At 41.8% G+C, this 20,223-nt stretch overlaps 1 protein-coding gene across 7 annotated transcripts in view; it reads left to right on the forward strand.

The window, feature by feature from the left end:
• The window catches only part of KIAA0930 (KIAA0930 ortholog), a 94,349-nt gene that overhangs the window by 37,431 nt on the left and 36,695 nt on the right, over positions 1-20,223 (forward strand). For 6 of the 7 annotated variants that reach the window (XR_012653645.1, XR_012653644.1, XR_012653646.1 and 3 more), the window contains exons 3-4: positions 18,230-18,337; positions 19,643-19,720. Coding sequence is in view for 4 of the 7 variants with exons in the window: in XM_075051820.1 (XP_074907921.1) it covers positions 18,230-18,337; positions 19,643-19,720 (186 nt within the window). In the remaining 3 variants the exon portion in view is untranslated. The remainder of the gene's footprint in view (positions 1-18,229; positions 18,338-19,642; positions 19,721-20,223) is intronic. The other variant, XM_075051819.1, reaches the window with a different exon arrangement.

Consider the following 20,223-nt stretch of genomic DNA (forward strand, 5'->3'; position numbering starts at 1 on the left):
TAAATTGAAACTTTAAACCTGTAGAAAGGGAGGAAAAAAGGAGGAGGAAGATGGTCACTGGTATTTCTGGAAGAACCCTTCCTGAGATACCAGAGTATCAGGAATGAACACCTATTGGGTAGTCAGTAGCAGAATACATGCAGCCTCCTGGAGCTGGGATACAGTGGATAAATAACTGTATTCTCATAATTTACATTTAAGACAATAAGCCCTTCTATAGAAGTACTGTTTCTTGAAAACATATAAACAGGTAGCCTAGTGCTGCTGCACAGGTATGTTCTCATTAGAGATTTGAGAAACTTCTCAGCATTTCATGGCAGTTTTCATCTTAGGTGGGGGAAACAGAAGCAAGAGAAATGATGGTTTTACTGGGGCTTATGGAGATGGCTGCAGAGGATCAAAAGCAGGAAGATAAATGCAGGAAGAGAAGACTGAGATTAACTTCCTGACATATGTAAATAATTTACACTGTTGTTGAATCACAGATGTGTGCACGTGGTGTATGCAAGAGTGTTTTTAACCAGGTATACCAGAGTTCTCTGGGTTTAATTGTGGTGACATAAAGAACCACAGTTGTCAACTCCCTTGAGAAAAGGATCCCAGAAGATTTTCCCACATTTTTGTTGGAGATACAGGAATGGGCAGAATTATCTTGTCTTCCCCCTGACCCCTCCAAGTGCCATGATGACAGCTACTGAGGAGAAGATGGCAAAATATTGTTCTTCCTCTGTCAGCTTAATTGTTCAGTGGTCTTCGGCGAGTGTACTTAGAGCTTTAAGACTTTTGGAGGAAACTTTTATGCCAATTGTTGTTTAAATGACTATGAATGCATTCCTGTTTCGCATCAAACAATATTGTGGCTTTGTTCAGCCTAATAAAAGCATGGGTTGTTTAAACATCTTCTCCTTCCCAACAAGGAAGGTGGGTGAACCTCAGAGGAAGCCCAGTCGCTTAAGTTCATTCACAGACCCCTGGTCAACGTCTGTTTAACTGATTAATCAGTTTAAAGTGTTTAAACCTCTCATGGAGAGGAGACAGTGCAATAAACCCTTGCATTTGCTCTCAGAGCTTTGTTTAAGCCTCCTAAAAGCATCATAAATAATTTTTTTGTGAGGGGATTTCGTAAGTAGTAGTTATTACAAAATCAGCAGTAGTGAATCGCTTGCCGTAACAATTAAGATGGGGAGCGTGCCTTAGCACACGCAGTATTTTATAACTTCCCCTTGACTGTTTGCATTTTGCTCAGCCTCTGAGAAATGATTGTGCAGTACTTCAGATGCTTTGTGAAACTTCATAGTTTGGTGATTTTTTTGGTGCGTGTGCAGCTCTCCTCCTGTTTCGTATTAGCTGACTGCTTTGCAGTTCCAATTCCTCTTGTATCTGATTTTTGAGCCTGTTCTGTGCACCAAATAACTACCCCTACTCTTTAAATTATGACTAGACAGGTTTTTATTTTACTTTCTAGTTTTGGCCATTCTTTCTTGAAAGATGGCGCCAAAATACCAAAGTTATATCATTAAAAGGGGAAGAAGCTAGAGACTGATATTTATAGAAACCAAATATATCTTCAAGCATCCCTGCCACCCACCAAACTGCGTGCTCTCATTGACATCCCCAGAGGTGGACTGAAAAGGCGGGTGAAGGGCAAAGGTTCAGAGTTGCTGGGGACCACGAAGGGCTAGAACTGGAGCTGCACTGTTGGCTCCTGCCTTGTGCGCAGGCTGTGCTGAACGGTCTGGTGAGGATTTCTCCGTGGGCCACGCAGAAGTTGACTATTAGGTAAATGGAGAAGTGCATCTCTCTGTAGCTTGGGTATACAGTGAAGCGAGTTCATTGTAGTTCTTGCACAGATGCTGTGTATGTGCTCTGCAGTTGCCTGGCAATTGTAGGTTTGGACTGAAGAATGCTGGCAGAGATGCACGAGGTGAATCGTTGTCCTATGACATCTCAGAACATTAGTTTATATTCATGAAAATAAGATGTGCGCAGCTTTGAGCACAGTAATCTTCTGTAGGGCTGATGACAAGGACAACAAAAACGGATCGAGCGGGGAGGGGCTGTTTGTCTGAATGCTGACAATGGGGATGTTTGTTTTCTGAGATGACGAGCTCATGCGGCATGTTCGCATCATTTGCATGCCATGGTGTGATGATTCATGTCAGCGAGAAACAAGTGTCGATTTATCAAACGGTTTTCAGGTTTTGATGGCTGTCCTGTGTGATTAACAGTTGTTCCTTCTTGTGGGTTTTTTTCTGTGCTTACTGGAGCTGAAGACTGTCAGCAATAACGTTTGATTTTAAGTTGAAGTGTAGTAGAGGATAAGCAGAAAAAACCTGATAGGATCAAGATTAGAGGTTCTGTTCAATTTTAAGGCTGAATAAGAATGGCTTTGGATGCGGCTTAGTCACAACAGCTTGGAGTAATAAATCTCACAATTTGGTAGCGATGATGGTAAACTCTTCTACCGTCATAAATTTTATTTTAAAAGGCCTTTTAAATAATCTACTTTGTAGACCCCCTGGTCTAAGCGACTTTCCGTTTGCTTCCTTTTTCCACCCCACCAATTTCTAAACTGCGCATGTATGGGTGAAACAGCAATTAAGCTCTTAATATGGTCTATGCCAGGGCAGAACTGCCACGTCGAATTCTGGGCTATATCCATGACACAGACTTGGATTCTGGAGAAGTGCATTCAACTCCATGTTTCCTTGGCATGTCTTGATAACACTCTTGCAGTTTTTCTTGCCAAGCTTTGAAGAAATTTCTTCTCTCAGTATCTTTAAGCAAAACCATAGACCCCATCTGCCAGGATCTGTGCAGGCAGGGCACTGTGGAGCATAGTTCTTCTCAAGGTTAAGGGATTTAGTACGCTTTTTTAAGGTGGAATCCCTTTGACTTGTAGCTCTTTATGCACTGTTAAGACTCAGAAAACCCCTTCTCTGCTGCCTCACGCACCAGCTGACATGACCTACCGGAAAATGTAAGCCCTGATCCTCACTCGCTAAGAGTCCTGTACATTGCCAAAACTACAGCTTTAAAAGGTTAGAGTGGTTGGACTTGGAATTCTGATTTTAAAATGGTATTTGGTCAAGATTTAATATCTCTGGCGTTTTCCGGTGCACAAGGCGTTTATAAAGGATTATGCTTTGTTACAGCTGCAAACTTCTGATCTTTCTGTAGAGAGAAGCTTTACTTTCTCATGGGACTACGGCAAATGCTAGTATGGTGTTAAGAGACAACTGCTGAGTAGGGAAACTAAGGTAAAACCTCAGTGATACAGACCAGCAGAGCTAGGTTGTATTAACCCCTACAGCCTTGCATCATGCTTTGTCACCTGAAAAGGGTGCTGTATTTAGAGGGCAAAGCAATAAAAAAGATAAATTTAAGACACTGTTGGTATATGTTCTGAGCTTGCCTGGATTTTGGAGTAGGTCCTGTTTTCTTCAGCGCCCTATAAATGTGGAGGAGTAGAGTTGCTGCCAAATGCATGGGGTAGTCATTCAGGCTGTTAAGTCTTTAAAAAGTTTAGCCTACTGATGTTGTGGCTGCAACTTCAGAAACAGAACTGAACAGGAGCCATGGTTTACATGTTTTTGTGCATCTGGACCTGTGACACAGCAAATATTGGCTGTGGTGGGAGACCAGTTAGTTTCCAAAGCTACATGACTTTAGGCACATGACTCCCACTGAAAATCACAGGATTTTCATAGCTGAATCTCTAATTCACTGTCACCATCTGTCTGGCTGGAAAATTTGACAACCTGAACTCAGCATCTAGCAGAAATGCAAGTTTTAAAAATCTTACGTTGCTGTCTTTGTTGTACCTTTCAGAGCAGTGCTTTTGTTTTTTTTTGAACGTTGTGAGCAAACAGGGTATCTCCAGAAGAGCTGTTTGGTATATACTTCATGGCAGTTCCACATCACCATCGAAATGAAACAGAGAAACAAACGGCAAAAAAAGGCATCTTTTTTGCCAGATAAATTCTCTCCTTTTTACATGGATAGTATGTGGGAAAAACAATGATTGTAACATATGCAAGTCAGTACAGAGGCAGCTGTTCTGCCTCGACTCTTCTGCTGGGCGAAGTTGGTGGAGGTGTTGCAGGAGTAGGAGCAGTGGCTTCTGCAGCAGAGGACTGCATAAAGGCATTGCTCTCGTTTTGAAACATGAAAAAGGAACAGTGCCATTATCAGTTGATATGATTTTCTGTAAGGGGCTCAACATCTTAAATGCAAAGATTTGGCTTTTCTTTTACAATTATCCTTCTCAGAATTGCCTTTGCTTTCTCATGCTATTTTGCTGATGTTTGGTTGAATACATGAACATAAAGGAGCTGCTACTTGACAGCCTCTGCTTATGGTGCATTTTTTGCAAGACCATCTCCGTTTCCTACGTGTGCTGTGGCAGGCTGCTTGGCAAAAGCAGAGAGAAGAATACTGTCACAGGTGTGCCAGAACATCTCTTCCACGCAGAACTGGATCTGAGTGTCTGTGACCTGCAATATGCTTCTGACCTACCTGGCACACTAATGAGCGTTCAGGGTGGAGATGTTTTCATATTCTGCCCTATTTCCAGCGTAAATTCATGTCTGAGGCAAAGCGAGCGTGCAGCTGAAATATCCTTGTGGTGTCACAGTCAGTAAACTCCGGACTCGGGAAGGGAGTGTGGACTGCAGGGGCATTTTTAATGAATTGCTTTTTATTGCTTCCAGTCTTTGAAGAACTCTTCTTAAGGAGTCAAATAGGGTGACAAGAAAGCCAGGATCAGAAGAGAATTTAATGTGAATTGCACCGAAACGTGGCAGCCCCGAGTCCTCTGGCTGAGAAGGTGCTCAATTCTCTGCAGTAGAGAGAAACTTCACTGGGAAGAAAAGAAGCCCAGACCCGGTCCCCCCATCTGATAGAATCGTAATGAATAATTCAGTATTGCAAATGTAGCATGTCTGAGTCACTGGGGGGTTGAGGGACTGCTAGGCTGGGCTTCGCACCCTGGAAAAGTTAAAAGTGTCTGCTTGGAGCTCCCTGAAAGCCTCATCAGGCTGCTAGTTCAGCAGAGCACTTAGTGTCTTTGATCTCTGGGTTACAGTCAGTGTCAGCTTGAAAATGTCTGGTTTCAGTGTTGAAATGAATATGCAATTGAATTGAAGCTCTGGAATATTGTAATCAAGACTCCAACAACACTAGTAATTAGAAGTTAAATGTCTAGTCTATCCACCAGTATTCCACCCCTGCCCCTCCTACGCTTTCTGGTCAGTAACCCAGTTGGTGCATTTCCACATTCAACAGAGATGGTTTGAAATACGATGATTTATTAACATTCTGTAATCTTATTTCTCCCATGTCTTTGTTTGCTGCCTTCGTTACCGATGTAGCATGCCTTGCCTTGTTTTGCTGGCTGTATTCTGCAGGCAGCACACTAGTTGCTTCAGGCTTGTGTGCTTTTCTAGGGAGGACTTCAGAAAGGCTGGGAAATAATATTACAGGAATAAGGTAGCAGTGAGCAACCTGTTACATCTGAAAATATTGGTTACTCTGTGGTCTGGGGCCACCTTTGGTAATGCTTAAATAGTCACACGTGTATCTATCCTTTCAATTTTTGAAAGCTGATTTAGCAGATTTGTGGAGTGTTTGAATTGGGGAATGAAAGTTGATGCGATTCACAGAGTACAAGTCTCCGGCAGCAGCTAGGACTACTTTTTCAGTGATTTCTTGCCTTGCTGATACTGATCAGCATGTTTTAACTCCCAGCCTTGTCTTGCTTAGCCACAGTTACAGTGGCTTTCTTGGTGCCAGAGTTATGCTGGGGGAAAACAGTTTCCACACCTTGTGTGTCTTGTGATTTGCATGTTGTTGCTTTCCCCTCATTTGTTTGGTGAGCATCGTCAAGCATTCAGACTGGTCCCAGTAATTTGAACAACTTGCACTTTTCTCCTTTTTAATGTTTCATACCTATTCTGCTATTGCTGGAATTGCAAAGATGGAACTATGACTTTTTGGTTTCTTTTCACATAAGTAATTTCAGTTATGGTTGGCTGAAGTCAGCTTTGAACTCTGTGGGTTCCATTAGCTTTTCTCAGTCTTATATCTCTCAGTTCTTATTGCTTCAGATTCTGCTGAAGGAGAATATCTGTACAATATACAGATACTGGAAACAGTTAGATGTGTAGGCTTGTTAAACCTTGTTTTCTGTGACTGTGACTTGCCGATCCAGAAGGAATGTCTTGTGCTCATTAAAAAGAAGAAAACAATATGTTTGGTAGGAATTCCTGGTGATTAGAATTAATTTTGCAATAGCTATAATTAATTTTAAGGTGATTAATATTGAGATATAAACTTACGTAATAATGAAGAAAGAAAGTGAGAAAACTCAATCTCAAGGCAGTGCAGGATCTAAAAGCTAATGTTTGCTGTGTGCCCTCAATGAGGGAGGAGAACAGTATTTTTTGTTACAGATTGGTGAAGTGCAAAGGTTACAGATAGGTGTTTTCTGTCTTTGAAGAGGGAAGAAGCTGCTGTTTCTAGCTGCCAACTGATGCTATAGATTGCCCTGCATTCCTTTTACTCTTGTCTCATTAGAGATAAATGGGGTCTGACTTTTTAAAGTTTACCGTTCGGTTCAGACCTAGTCATAGACCAAAGTCTGTTCTTCCCCCAAAAGCGCAGTTGGGTGGAAGGAGAGGATGCCAACAGATCGAAGTTGGGGATGTTTGCAGTGGTGCCTCATCTTCTCTGAAAGGGGTTGGGATGATGAGCAGCGTAATTAACCTTGAATTTTGGGAGCTGGACTTCACAAATCAGAGCATTTCTCACTCTGAGGTAAACTCAAGTGTTGACTTTAGGGCAGTCTTAAGTCATTAAGCCATCATCTGCAACCAGATCAATAAATGACAGGAGAAAGATTAGGTTGTAAGGAATTACAGCAGCACTGGAATCCATGTGAGTAGTGGGAATAGCTTTGCAGAACTGAATATCAAGAGGAAAAGAAATGGGAGGGAATAAAGGCTACATGCGAGTTGACTGTGTTGTTTTCAAGCTTAGACAGTGACTGTGCTCGTTGAGTGAAGAGGCAATGAGTCAACTGGTCTGCGGGTACGGTTACCTCTGTTATTCCCAGCCTGAGCCCTTCAGTGTTACTACACGTTAGTCCATGGAAGGTACAGGAGGGTTGTATGATGAAGTGGTGCAAGATTAGAATTTTGCTCTCCTTCCCAGGTGTATGCAGCTTTCTTCCTAAAAGCTCTTGGTTAGCACAGGAAAAAGTTCCCAAGCCATCCAGTTCATGATCATCTTATTCCCTTAAGGATTTAAATCCTGTTTGATTGTTAGAAGGGAGAGCAGTCAGCCTAGTCATCTTACTCTCTTTAAAATCCCAAATTAACTATGAAAAGAAAGCATACTTCTAGCTCTTTGGCTGATAAAAGCTAAACTTAAGTGATTCGAAGCCATGCTGAGCCTTATCAAATATGGTGAAATCACTGCCTGTTTTAACCTCCTTAACTAATATCAATCCTCGGGAATAAAAAAAATAGCCCATATCATGCAAATCATGCTAATGATTCTCCTTGTAATGGCTGTCTTTCCCAAACATATCTGTCCAGTTTCATAATTGCAAGTGGAGTCTTTAAGTGACAACAAAATATAAATTAAATTTTTATAATGTGATATTTTACTGCCCTTTGCATTTTTGTACCACATAGAAATGTTTTATACAATCATGTGTTTTCTTTTTAGCTTCCCCAGCACTCATTACCTTTTTTACAATCATTACTGTTGCTTTCTATATTTCTCACATGAAGACTAACAAACCTTACAAGGTCTGTGGCTTTTAACAATAGGACTACTAATAGATCTATAAATCCAGCAAATTACTTTGGTGCAAAAGAACAGGTCCTGTGTGGTGAATCTTCATATTAATGAATGTTATATGTAATTATTCCTCTTTGGAATCTGATCATAGTTACAGTGGTTTGCCTGGTTTTTAAACATTTCTATCTAGGATGTTGTAGATACACCAATGTCAAGTTTACCTTGAGGTATGTGTCTCTAAGTTACAAATAGTTGGAAAATCTTGAGATGAAATCCCAGCTCCTCTGAAGCTGCTGAGAATTTTGCCATTCACTTCAGTGGGCAAGAATTTCCTTCCCGTTAAATATAGAAGGTAAAATAAACTGAGTTGCAGAATTATATAGCCAGGCTTATAGATATGTCTAATCTCATGTAAAAATCCCCTTTGACTAATTTTATTTCTCATCTGCTGTGACTCTATTCCTGCAGTATTCCCTGTGCCCTAATAAAATGCAGCTCATTTCCCTGCTCTGCCCGCCGTGTCCCTCCAGCAATATACCGTGCCTCTTAACGTGTGTAGTCCTTTTCTGTCTTTTCGGTTGCTACCAAGGCAAAAGGAAGCAGGTGCTGTGTGTGGTTCATGGCAAATGGCGCCTGAGAAAGATGGAGCTTCCCTGGCCCTTCTTCAGCAGCAGTAGTAACGCGGAGTTTGATTGCTGGTTGTCACGATGATAAAATCTGTGAGAGCTCTGTTGAGTTTGTCCGAAGTTGGCCAATGCATTTGAAAGATGGGTGAGAGTGGGAAGGGACTCAGCTGTGTAAGCTCCACTTTCTTAAACCAGATGTTGTATTTTTTCCCCCAATCTATGCACCATTACATCAGTAACCCTACAGCTTTTTATGCATACAGCCAGTCTGCTCTAAGATGACATCTCTGGTAATCCCACGTTCACATGAGGTGATTGCTGGTGGTGTGAATTCCTAAGGACATGCAAGAGACGTGAGAAAGAGGACAGGGAGGGAGAAGACATTTTGCAAGTTCAGCTGCTTATTTAAACTAACACGCCTTCTCCAGGATAGAAAATTTTGCAGCTATTCTTGCAACCTAGTCTGGATCGTTTTGACTTGAATGGGTCTCCCATTTACAGATAAGTGTGAAAAAGCAGAGTGAATTGTTTACATTTCAATTTTAAAAGCGTGTTTGCTGGTAGCCACCCGTGAACCCCCTGTTCCTGATGAGCATGGGCTGGAGTGGGAACGGTGTCTGGGGCAGCAGCCCCCTTCGTGTGTCATCAGCCATCCTGCAGCTTGGGTGATGGAAGAGGATCATCCACTGCCGTCCTCCAAGGCTCTTATTCCACCTGCAAACACCCTCCTGTGTCCTCGCCTACAAGTACACGTAGTATTTGCAGTAAGTCTTCAAGCTGAATGTTGAAGCTCAATGTCAGCATGGTGTTGGCAGAGGTGGGGCATAAATACTGCCTTTGGGCATGATCTGGGCTGCACAGTTTCTCGCCTGCAGGTGGTGAATGAGTAGCAGAAGTTACAGTCGCCCAGCGTTTCTCGTGCCCGCAAATGGAAGAGGAGGTCCAAAGCTGTGAATAGACTCTCCTAGGTCACTGCGTCACGGAAAAGATGAGCAACTGCTGGTGGGCACGCAATTTGTCCCGTTTGGACCTTTGAAAGAACCTCTGCAAGACACTGGAGTCTGAGAAATCTTCCTGCTGTTTTGATTTGTCCAGAGACACTAGAAAGTACAGTCAGCTTTTTAGATCATTTACTGCTCTTTCTGTTGGTTTGGCTTTTGATTATACAAAGTAGTTGTGGGGAGAGAATAATTAATATTGAAACATTTTTAGAAAATGGATGGTTTTCTCTGTAGCTGAACTTTGCCTCTTGCACAGAACAGTTTACAGTCACTTTATTGCAGTGGGCTTTGTTTCAGCTTTATAGCCAAGGTGGGTGTCAAGTTGCCATAGCTACTGGGCATTCTGCTGCCTTTATGTGGGCTCCAGAGTGCGTTCCAGGAGGATCAGGTGCAACTTCTGAATAATTAATAGTATCCGGGAAAAAGAAATTAGAATTTTGTTTTGGGGGGCTTTCTTCTCGTTGTCATCTACGGTTACTGCCAATGAAAATTACGGTAGCTATAATCCTAAGAAGAAAACTCTATATGACATCTGAAAGAATCTTTCTTTTTCATTTTAGTACATTGTTGCATTATTAAATACAGTTGTCCCCTTTAAATATTATCTTGAATATAAATTTTCTAGGGAAGGCTTATAACATAATCTGTTGTCAATGTCATTGTCCCTTCTGCAGCTTCTCGATGTGACAGGACTAGGGATGCACCCTTCCCATAGGGCTTCTCTGCATGCTCCAGAAAATACCAGGCTTTGATTTTCTTCCCATTTAATAGAGACAGGTCTGTCGATGCCGAGCGGATGAGCGAGCAGATGGATCTTCATGGGTGACTTAGTCAGATCAGTTCACGTTGTCTTACTGGGTGTATATTCTACAGTGATGCTTGGCAGCCTGTTACAAAACACAAAAACGCTGCTCTGTCTACAGGTCTGTGGTATTGTGACTTCTCCCAGCTTGTTAAATACACGTGAGGCCAAAGTCTTTGGAGATTAGTGATCTCCATGACATTCATGGTGATTTCTTGTTCTGAGAAAATGTCTTATTTCTGTGCCAAAGAGCCCTGGCAGTTCCCTGGATACTGTCTTTTCCCTCTGCATTGCATCACGTTGTTGATATGTTCTAGTAGGTAGGCAAGGAAGCAACGGGTGACCTGCATCTGGGTGGTCTGGAGGTGGGGAGTTTTCGTCCAAAGAACCAAACGGTGTTGTAACGGCAGCCCCACGCTATAGGGAAGGTTTGGACGTGTTTTGGCAGGTCAGCCTCTGTGCGGCCAGCCTTGTTCCGATGAGCTGGAGGAGACGCTGAAGCCAGAGACATTGCAAAGATTTCAGCATTTGTCACACAGACCTGGATTGCCGCTGGGTTTCAGGCAGCAGTCTTATTTTCCGTGTTTCCTTTTTTTAATGAATTACCTCCACCCCCTCCCCAAGAGCAAGATGAGCAGGAATCGCTGCACACAAACCCTCTCTGGTACTGGGTAGCTTTGGCTCAGACTGAATCTACCTTCTAATATCTGCTAATCTTAGACCTGACACCTGCTGGTAAAAATATCATAAAATGTTCAGACCAGGGTAGAGTGCTCTGCATTAAATCAGGGTCAAGCAGCTTATTGATAAGTTTTTTTTTTTTAGAAGCAGAAATCAATATAGCCCTTCCTTTTCCCATCACCAGTGTATTAAATTAGCTTGAAACATTTGTGAGGCGGATTCAAAACTTAGGGTTGCTACATCTTTAAATTAAATAATATTCTGAAAGTTATAAGGGGGTGTGCATGTATTTTTTTTTTCTTTTAACTAACACTGTTAGGAGCAAGCCTACTGGGATTTAAAGTGTTTCAGAGCTACAGGGAAAGTAAAATATAGAAAGTGAATGCTCTATCATTTGCATTCTAATGGAGGTCTACTTCTAGACCTGGATTTTTCTCTTAATGTCTTTTTTTAGGACTCTTCTAAGCATTCCAGTAGCTTATTACAGCTTGATTGCTGTCTCCAAAATGCATTTGTATCAATGATAGCCTTGGTGACATTAGTCTTGGAGATGATGCAGAAGTCCATGAGTATGTTGGGTTTTGAGACTCCATTGAAGGTACTGTATTTTCAGGTTACTGGAGACCTGAGGTTTGGGAGTGAGAATTGATGTCTTTGCATAGGTTGGGGAAAAATAAATTAGTTTTTGTGGCGGAAGGAGCCGAAGGTGGCTGTTTATGCCCCAGAGTTTGTTCTTGCTGTCTAACTAGTTGGTTCTGATAAAAAGCTGCTGTAGTCACAAATTCTCTCTTCTTCACATCCATAAACTGTCTTACTATAGTAGCACTACTGGTGTTGTATGCAGTGTTTCAAGTTACTTGTAATGTGTGTGTTCAAAGGATCCAGAAGGAAAAGGGGTTTTAATGTTCTGCCCAGCTTGGGAGTATAACTAGAACTTACGTTAACATTGCAGTTATAGTTAAATAGAATTTAATTTTTTTTGTCCTGACATTGCTTGATGGCTGGCGTTTAGCATTTAACACCATTTCTTTGTTGTACTTAAAATATTTTCTCTGATTTTTTTTTAAACATCTCTTTCATTTCCCTAAGAGAAAAAATTTATTTTGATTGTTTATACTGGTAAAAATGTAATCTTCTTTCACTGTCCAAATTTGTAACTAAATGCCTTGTGGCTGGCAGGTAATGCACAATTAGATTTCTAAGTGAGAAAGGCGCTTCTAATGTTGAAAGCTGCTAGGCTTTACAATAGTTGGATGCACTGTGTGATGGGGGGCTTTTAAAACTGTGTGCTGGTGAGCACATACTGGGGGATAATTCTGCTTTTGTAGAAAATGGACCAGTTTTTGAAAGGAACTTTTTTTTCTTTTGCTGGTTTTTCCTGATCTTTTGAACCAAACCTGTCAATGTAAAATCCCAAAATCAAATTTCAGTCTCTGTATTGCAGCTGGCTCTGGAGATAGTAGGAGTGTTTCCTTGCTGAACTTACATTGTGGAAGAAGTCTTGAATTTTTTTCACTGTATCATCTTCCTCTCCCTTTTCATGTTCAACCCCCTCCCATTTACTGTTTTTTGGTGAGTGTGGTCTGAAAAAAAACCTGAAAAGTGGTGCTACTACTAGATAGACCTGTAATCCCATTAATTAACAGAAAACCAGAATCTGCTTTTTTTGAATGCCTTCTGAATGCCAACAAAATAGTGCTTCTTGTAAACCCTTTTCTTCTTACCCCGTGCTTTCCGTGCTGCCCAGCTGACAGCCTGTATCAATTCTGACTGTAGATTTCTTTTCAGGACTTTTTCAAAGGCTTATGTGCTAAGCTGTGCAAACAAGGTGATTTTCAATTCACACAGGTTTCATCAAGCAGCTCTGATGCCTTGGGAACTATATAGAATTAATGTTCTCCCTAGTGAGGGTTTTTTTTGGCGAGGGAGGGCCTAGATATCCCAGTGTTCATATTATTAATACCAATTTAAAAGTTTGATTGTGTTCTCAAAGTTTTAGGGAGCAAATAGGCATGCTGGAAGAAGTATCTAGTTTATCACAAAGATTTTAAACCTGGACTAGGGTCTCAGATGGGTTTTTCTGGGTTTTATGATAAAAATATTTCAGCTGTCTGGAAGGGTGTAACTTAACACGTGCATTATACTGGTTTCCAGTACAAGATCTTGTGTGGCTCGAGTTCTTTAGTAAAGATAACCAGTCCGTAATGTATAAGTCTCTGAAAGGCATATTTCTGTGAATAAAATACATCCACGTCAATAGACGCTTTGCTTCGTTGCCCTTGGGATGCGCTTTTTGTGCGGGGGACGACTGCTGACGAGTTTCGAGGATAACGCGTGTTGCGGTGGGAGCAGCTGCCGCCGGAATGATGGGCGTGCTCCTCTCCAGGAGCTCCGGGGTAACTCCAGCCTGGGCACAAGGATGATAAAATTACAGCGGGGTCGGATTTGCAGATGACGCACGTCGGCGCTGCGTAAATTATAAGGGCATGACCGTCGGGCTGCGCAGCCTGATCTCAAGGAAACAGGGATTCGTTTATTAGTGTAGTTCAATATTTTGGTGCCAGGAGTGCACACAGGCTCGGGAGAGGACAGGCAAGGCGCAGAGCGCACGTTATTTAGCGTGCAGTCGCGCCGCTGTGCGGAAAAAGTGCAATCCTGAGGGAGTCGTAGGAGTGCGGACACCAGCGCTGTGCCAGTACCAGAGAACTCCAATACTGGTGAAATACCGAGGGGGTGGAAAAGGAGCACAAGTTCTGCAGAGGTGCCCTGCTGAGAGCCACAGAGACCTCCTAAAGGAGTTTTGTCTGGCTTATCTGGAAGGCTAACAAATGGAAAAAAAAAAATAAATCAAAACCCCAACCCAAAACCCCCACACAACCCACAAACCAAACCTGAGTATTATAATGCTTCTTGATACAGTGGAAATAGGCATGAGAAGAACCAGAGGCTGGCAAAAGGAAAGCAGCTGAATTAAATGAAGTTGCACACTTTCAGCCAAGAGGATGATTAATCATTGGAACGAGTTCTCAAAATAAGGTATTTTCCCAGGCACTGTCTAGTCAAATGTGATTAACTGGGTTTTGTGAAGAAGTAAGAGGGTGAAATGTCTGTGACACGTAGGAGGTCAGCCTAGCTGATGTAATTCTCCTTTACAGCCTTAGCTTGGTAACCCTGTGAAAACTTTGTAAAGGTGGCATAATGGATTTCAGCTTGCTGAAACGTGTAGAAGGATCATCATCTTGACTTGAATGAGGAAGTATCCAGCTTGGCTTTTGGATTTCACTGGGAATAAATAATTAGTATTTACGTAGTTCTTTCTATTAATAAATTTTCACGCTTGCAGGAAGGCACATCTAACCTAAAGCCAGATAAACAAGCATAGAGGTGAGGCATGGCCAAGTTTATCAGCAGCAGACCTGGAAAAAGACCCAGTGTCTCCTGGATCCCCGACTGAGACTTGTTTTCTTGGGAGGACTCGGCTATCTGAAATCCAGCATGTTCTCCAGTCTGTGTAATTTCTTAACTCCGCAAGGCCAAAAATGACAACATGAATTAAGCCTAGAATATCACAAAACGGTGTTCTGATGAAAAGCATGAGGTATACTAAGAAATTATATTCTAATTTTTTATTTTTATACCTATGTTTATATATGTATTATTTTTATTTATATATATGTATAAAAATAAAATTAGGCTCACATTTACCATGCTATTTCTATGTAAATATAAGGCAACGCTTCTTTAAGGCAGGCACTTCATTTAGGAAGCGCTGTGCTCAGAACGGGTAGCACTGACTGACTTAAACTCATGTAATGGTTTCTATTACTGGGAACTCATTGAGATTTTGACAGCGCTCCTATTTGTTGATGTCTGAGTACTTAGAGGTCAGAACAGCAAACACATCGGTCTTCTGTTTTCCATGCTGTCAATCCCAAATGCCTACATTCACTTGGAATGATTCACTGAAATATAAAAGCTTAGTACTTACCCCTTGGATTGGGACTTAAATGAAGAAAATCCCTTGGTGATAGCTCAGGTAGCTACTTCTGCAGTATTTATGGGATCTAGCAACTGCAATTCTTTTGCACATAAGGAGCCTGAGTAATGGGGCTTTCTGAGGCTTCAGGCTTTGATTTTACGTTCTTGGCGTATATGCTGTTTCTCCATAGTACCAGGAAGACAAGCGTAGAGATGCTGAGCAAGCTTCCTTGGGACATGGACAAATTAGGTCAGCCTGCCAAGAAATTTAGATTGCCGATTTTAAACAATAGTGATTAAGATGTACGGAATGGTGAAAATTTGTGTTTAAAGTTCTTTGTGTGAGGTTTTTAAAATTTTCTATTTTTGTTAACCATTGATTTGGACGCCTCCTTTCCTGGCTGATGCTGAACAAGTGGCTGCAGGGTCTGACTGGAGTCAGCCCCAGTCTTTCCTACATCCTGGGCCCTGCCTAAGGCTTCACAGTGTGCCAGCAACAGCAGGATCATTTGCAATGAGTTGAACCGAGCCTGTGGATTTATTTCCCGTAATATTGCACGGCCACCTTCCCATGTCCAGCACTTGTGGCAGTAGAAGGTATCTGAGATTAATCTGTGAGCTACGGCACTTGCATGGGAAATTGAGCCCCGGGGAAGCGCTGTTTGTTTTGGCCAACCCAGATTTAGCACTTTGCTTTATGCCGAGATGCTTTATGGATGCCTTTTTGCTATTTGTGGAAGAATTGTTTTGAAACGAGTAAAAGAGATGTTGCAGATAGAGGTGTTTATGAGAGAAGGGGTGAGATTTTTTTTCCAAAGTGACTTGTAACGTGTGTGCCTGCCCTGTGAAGCGTGTTACCGGTCAGATGGGGAGCGGTAGTGCTGCTCGTTACGGCACCCTGGCGAGGGCTCGTTGGGCTTTATAAAGCAGATCCTTCAGTGGTGTGGACAGAAAGGCATCCGAAACTGCTGGCTGCCGGAGCGAGCGCTGGCTCCTCGGCGTGACTGCTGCCCTGGTGCTGGGAGGGCTGGTGTGTTCCCCTGACGCTCTCCGAGGACCCTTACCTGGGCACAGGTAAAACACATCCAGCGGGTGCCAGTGCCACGGAGAGTGTTCGGAAGTCCGTTTTCTGTCTTTCTGAGGTCGGATGAGTGCCGCCTCTCAATTCTGGCTGCTGACGGTTCCTTTCTCGCTGGGAAGAGGTCGCCCCTCTCCTGCCTGGTTTGACCTGTTGAACAGAGATCTATACCCTGTGCAGTTTTTTGCCTGGCAAAAACCCCGAATTCCCTAAATTGCCTGATTTAATTTCCTTTGGAACACAGTGTGGCTTAAGCACTTGGCTCATGGAAGAGCCGTGGCGGTGATTTGCGGTGATCCACCGTGTCCTAACCCACAGGTTGTACCGCCTGGGAATCCTGCCCTGAATTAGTGCATAGGGAAGAAGTGATTAAAGAAAGGCCCTTTCTCTGTTGTTATCATGACAGGGTTGGGGGGGGCATTTTTGCGAAAGAGTTGTTGTGCAATGGCTTTGTAATTGCTGGGAAGAAGTAGTTCAGCGTGTGAATTAATACCACCAGCAGAAAAAAATAGGTGGCTGACTTGTGCAAAGGGAGGTTTTAAACTTCATCATTAAGAGATGATTGAGCTCTCCCTGGATTACAATAAAGGCTCCACAGATATGGAGGCAGAAGAGGCTGCGGTGGTGTCTGCGGAGTACTTGGTCTCGCCTACCCTGAGGTGCGTTAGAGCCGGAGTTTTACCCTCCAATTCCTCGGTCCTGCTTCACCCGCTCCTCTCACTGCGTCTTTCCTTCGGAGACAAGACGGCTTTTGTTTCACAGGGTATTTCTGGAATCTTGCGAATGTGATGTTTCCATGCTTTTAGGCACAAAAGTGCAAATATCACCTTTGTTTATTTGGAGATGAATCTAAATTGGATTATTTCCTTCAGATGCTCGTGTCTTAGTTTTTTACAGTAACTCTCATTAGTTTGAACAATTATATTGCCAATAGAAAAAAATCATGGTTAGGAGCTTTAGAAGAAATAAAAACAGAACAAAGGAATGATGTATGAGTCTATAGGCATTTTTAAAAGATATTTGTAAGTTAAGAGAAGAATGATAGAAAACAGTGCATTCAGCTTTCATGGTATCTGATGGTAGTGTCAGTCCTGAAATACTGTACTGTTTCACTGTTCTTCACTGTATTTCAGTCTTGTAGCTTTATCCTTCCCAGAGGATTTGAAATAGGTGCAGAGTTACTATAGGTCTTAATCTTATTTTGAATTACTATAGGGCTTAATCTTACTCTGTGTGATCCCATTCACATGTTCTGACCTTTATGACAATCTGTTTTCTAACAAATCTGTTCTACACTTCTTTCTCTGCCCTGACCAAAGCCAAAAAAGGTTCATGAATTGCCCTGTTTATAGTTGTGTCACCTGGTCACAGTATTCCGGATATTTCTTAAACATCTGTGTTAACAAAAAAGGATATTTGACAAGCAAAGAGAAACAAATGCTTTTTCAGGTATTCTGTTAAGACAGTGCATAGCTTTGACATGTTAAGTGTGGTACTTGTCACCCTATTTTGTATTGCAGACCAGTTCAGAGATTAAGCTGTGCTGCAGATATTTTTTTTTTTCCAAGTGTTAAACTACTGTTCAACTCTGTACTACATCAAGTCAAGTTTTATATTTATCTCAGTTGCTTCAATTTGTTAGCATCAGTAGAGTTGTTCCTGCTTTCTGAGATTATTTGGATTTTTCATTTGCTTGTTTTTAGTACAGCTGAAAATCTCACATATAGTTGGGTCCAACGGGTACTGTCAGTGTGAAACCTTTAAAAGAGGGGTTACCCAAATGTCCTCTGTGAGGCATTAATTAGTGGACTTCATCTTCCTAGAGACTCCCACCCCAGGGGGAACAAGCAACAGCTGCCTGCTAGGTGATGCTGAGCATTAGTCTAGTGACACGTTTGGTTTTGAGGAATTGTATTAAGAGAAATACATCTGTGTGTGTGTATATCCCTGATTTTATTAATTTCCTTTTTGCTAGAACATACCCGTTATAGGGAATAAGTGAAGCTGCTGCCCAAAACTGAGGTTCCCCCGCACAGACCTGCCTTTCTCACCTGTTTACCTTTGCATCCCCTGTCCCCCAGCTTCACTTCCATGCAGAGCCTTCCACAAGAGCTGACTTTCCACAGTCAACAAAATCCAATCCTGACAGAAAAATACAGCAGGAAGCTACACAACATGCAGCTTCTGGTGTCAGTTTTATGTAAGCGTATAGGTATCTTTAGGTAGTATTTCTCAAAGAGATGTGATATTTTCTTAGCAGGTTGAAGTTGAAGTTTACCGGAGAGATTCTAAGAAGCTTCCTGGCCTGGGAGACCCTGACATTGACTGGGAAGAGAGCGTCTACTTGAACCTCATCCTACAGAAGGTAACAGTGATGCTTATTAATTTTTGTGGGCTGTTTATGCTAGAGAGGTTTCAGGGAAGGCTTTGATCTGTCCCCTTTCCTCCCTAGCTTGGGGGATTTCTGAAGAATAGAGAGAAAACATGGTTTTAATTTTGCCTTTCAGAGTCTAAATGAACATAAACTGAGATTTTTATGATTTTTCAGTACAGTCCTAATAGCTTTCCTCAAAAAACTTTAAATATTTCCAGTGAAGTGGGGCTGGATTCTATGCTCTGTAACAAAGCTCTGAGAAATGGAAGGCTTTGTCAAGTTTAGTAGTTCTTGAGAGTGAACGAGACTGTGGAACAAGCAGCATTTCCATTAGAGTTCATAATACAGGTGCAGCTAAGAGAGGGAACTGCTAAGTAGAAATGCAGTTAAGGTGTTACATATTACACAAAGTTTGCTGCTCTTGACATCAGAACTTTAATCAAACTTTTCTTGTTGGTGATGGAAACATGAAGCTAGCAAAAATTATTTCTTTAATTAAACTCATAGGTTGTTCAGGTATTGCATATGTTATATTGATGCTTAGGGAAGCTGAACATTACTATAGTCATTCGAGATCCCTTTAAAGTTTTGTTGATTATGATCTTGAAATGAGAGACTGCTGGCTTATTGCACACATCCTGAAAACCAAATTGTTTTCATTCTCTCCCTTTCCTCCCAAAAGTCTCGTTGCAGAACAACTCTGCAGAGAGCAGTTTCTGCCTTTATTTGATGTTGAATAAAACCAGAATCCATTTGCTACAGTCAAAATTCAGAGATGCTGTTACAGCTGGGCATCGCTGTCCAGAGCTATCATACTCACTCCTTACAAGTTTTTTCCTGTTGTTTGGCAGGCTGTGTTAATGGTTTCTGACCTCTCTAATGTGCTGCTTGTGTTCATTAGTGTTTCTATTTTTCCCTTTTCAAAGGCAGGATATCTTTTCCGTTTCTACCTTAAAGTGTGCGTATATGTGCGTGTCGTACTTATTCCCCCCAGCTGACCAGTAAGCTATTGTTAAACGATATTGACAGGAGTTTCTTTACCCATAGGTTGTGCACCTCAGCAAGCATCTGTGCAAAAGATTTCAGTATCGCTGAGTTAATAAACAAACACAGGCTTGAAAATTGTAGGAGTTTCAGTATAGTAAAGAGAATAAAGAAAAAGGCAATACCAAAACATCTTATTTTTTAGCCAGACAGCTAAAAAAATTAAGAGAGAATGTGTTCTGCTTCATGCACATGAATGTTTTGTTTTTCTAACTCTAAACTTTTATTTCTCTATCTGGTGCCCTGTTTCAGCTGGATTATGTGGTGACTTGTGCTGTGTGCACACGCTCTGATGGAGGAGATATTCACATTCACAAAAAGAAATCTCAGGTGAGATTACCTTGTTATTACTTGTGGATAAGAGGTTGGCATCCAGTATTACCTAATCCTGAAAACTGTATCAAAACCAGGCCAGTGTTCTCAGGCTGTGCTCTGACAGGTGCGTCCTTGTGAAGCATCTCAAATATTTGTCTAGTGACATTTCCTGCCAGTCATCTAAATGCGAGATCTAAATGTTCTTTATAGTCCCTCTCAAAAAATTGTGAAGACCTCTGCATGCTTTCAAGATTTATATCTTTGCTACTGGATTGGGGGGGCCAGAGTGTGCCCAACTGTTAACCAGTCTGAGGGTAAACCTGAAATTGTGAGACCTGAATTATGAGAAACCTTCAGGGTAAATCTGTCGTCTAGGCCTATGAAATGGTAGACAATTTACTGATTATCGATTTACCTTTTTATTGTTTTATGAGATTCTTGTTTTCTCTCTTAAACTGCTCATTCCTTCCATCTCCACACCAAAGGCTTTTATCGCTTGCTTGTGTGCAGCATACAGT

The sequence above is a fragment of the Buteo buteo genome, chromosome 19 (genome assembly GCF_964188355.1).
Source record: "Buteo buteo chromosome 19, bButBut1.hap1.1, whole genome shotgun sequence".
Lineage (NCBI taxonomy): Eukaryota > Metazoa > Chordata > Aves > Accipitriformes > Accipitridae > Buteo > Buteo buteo.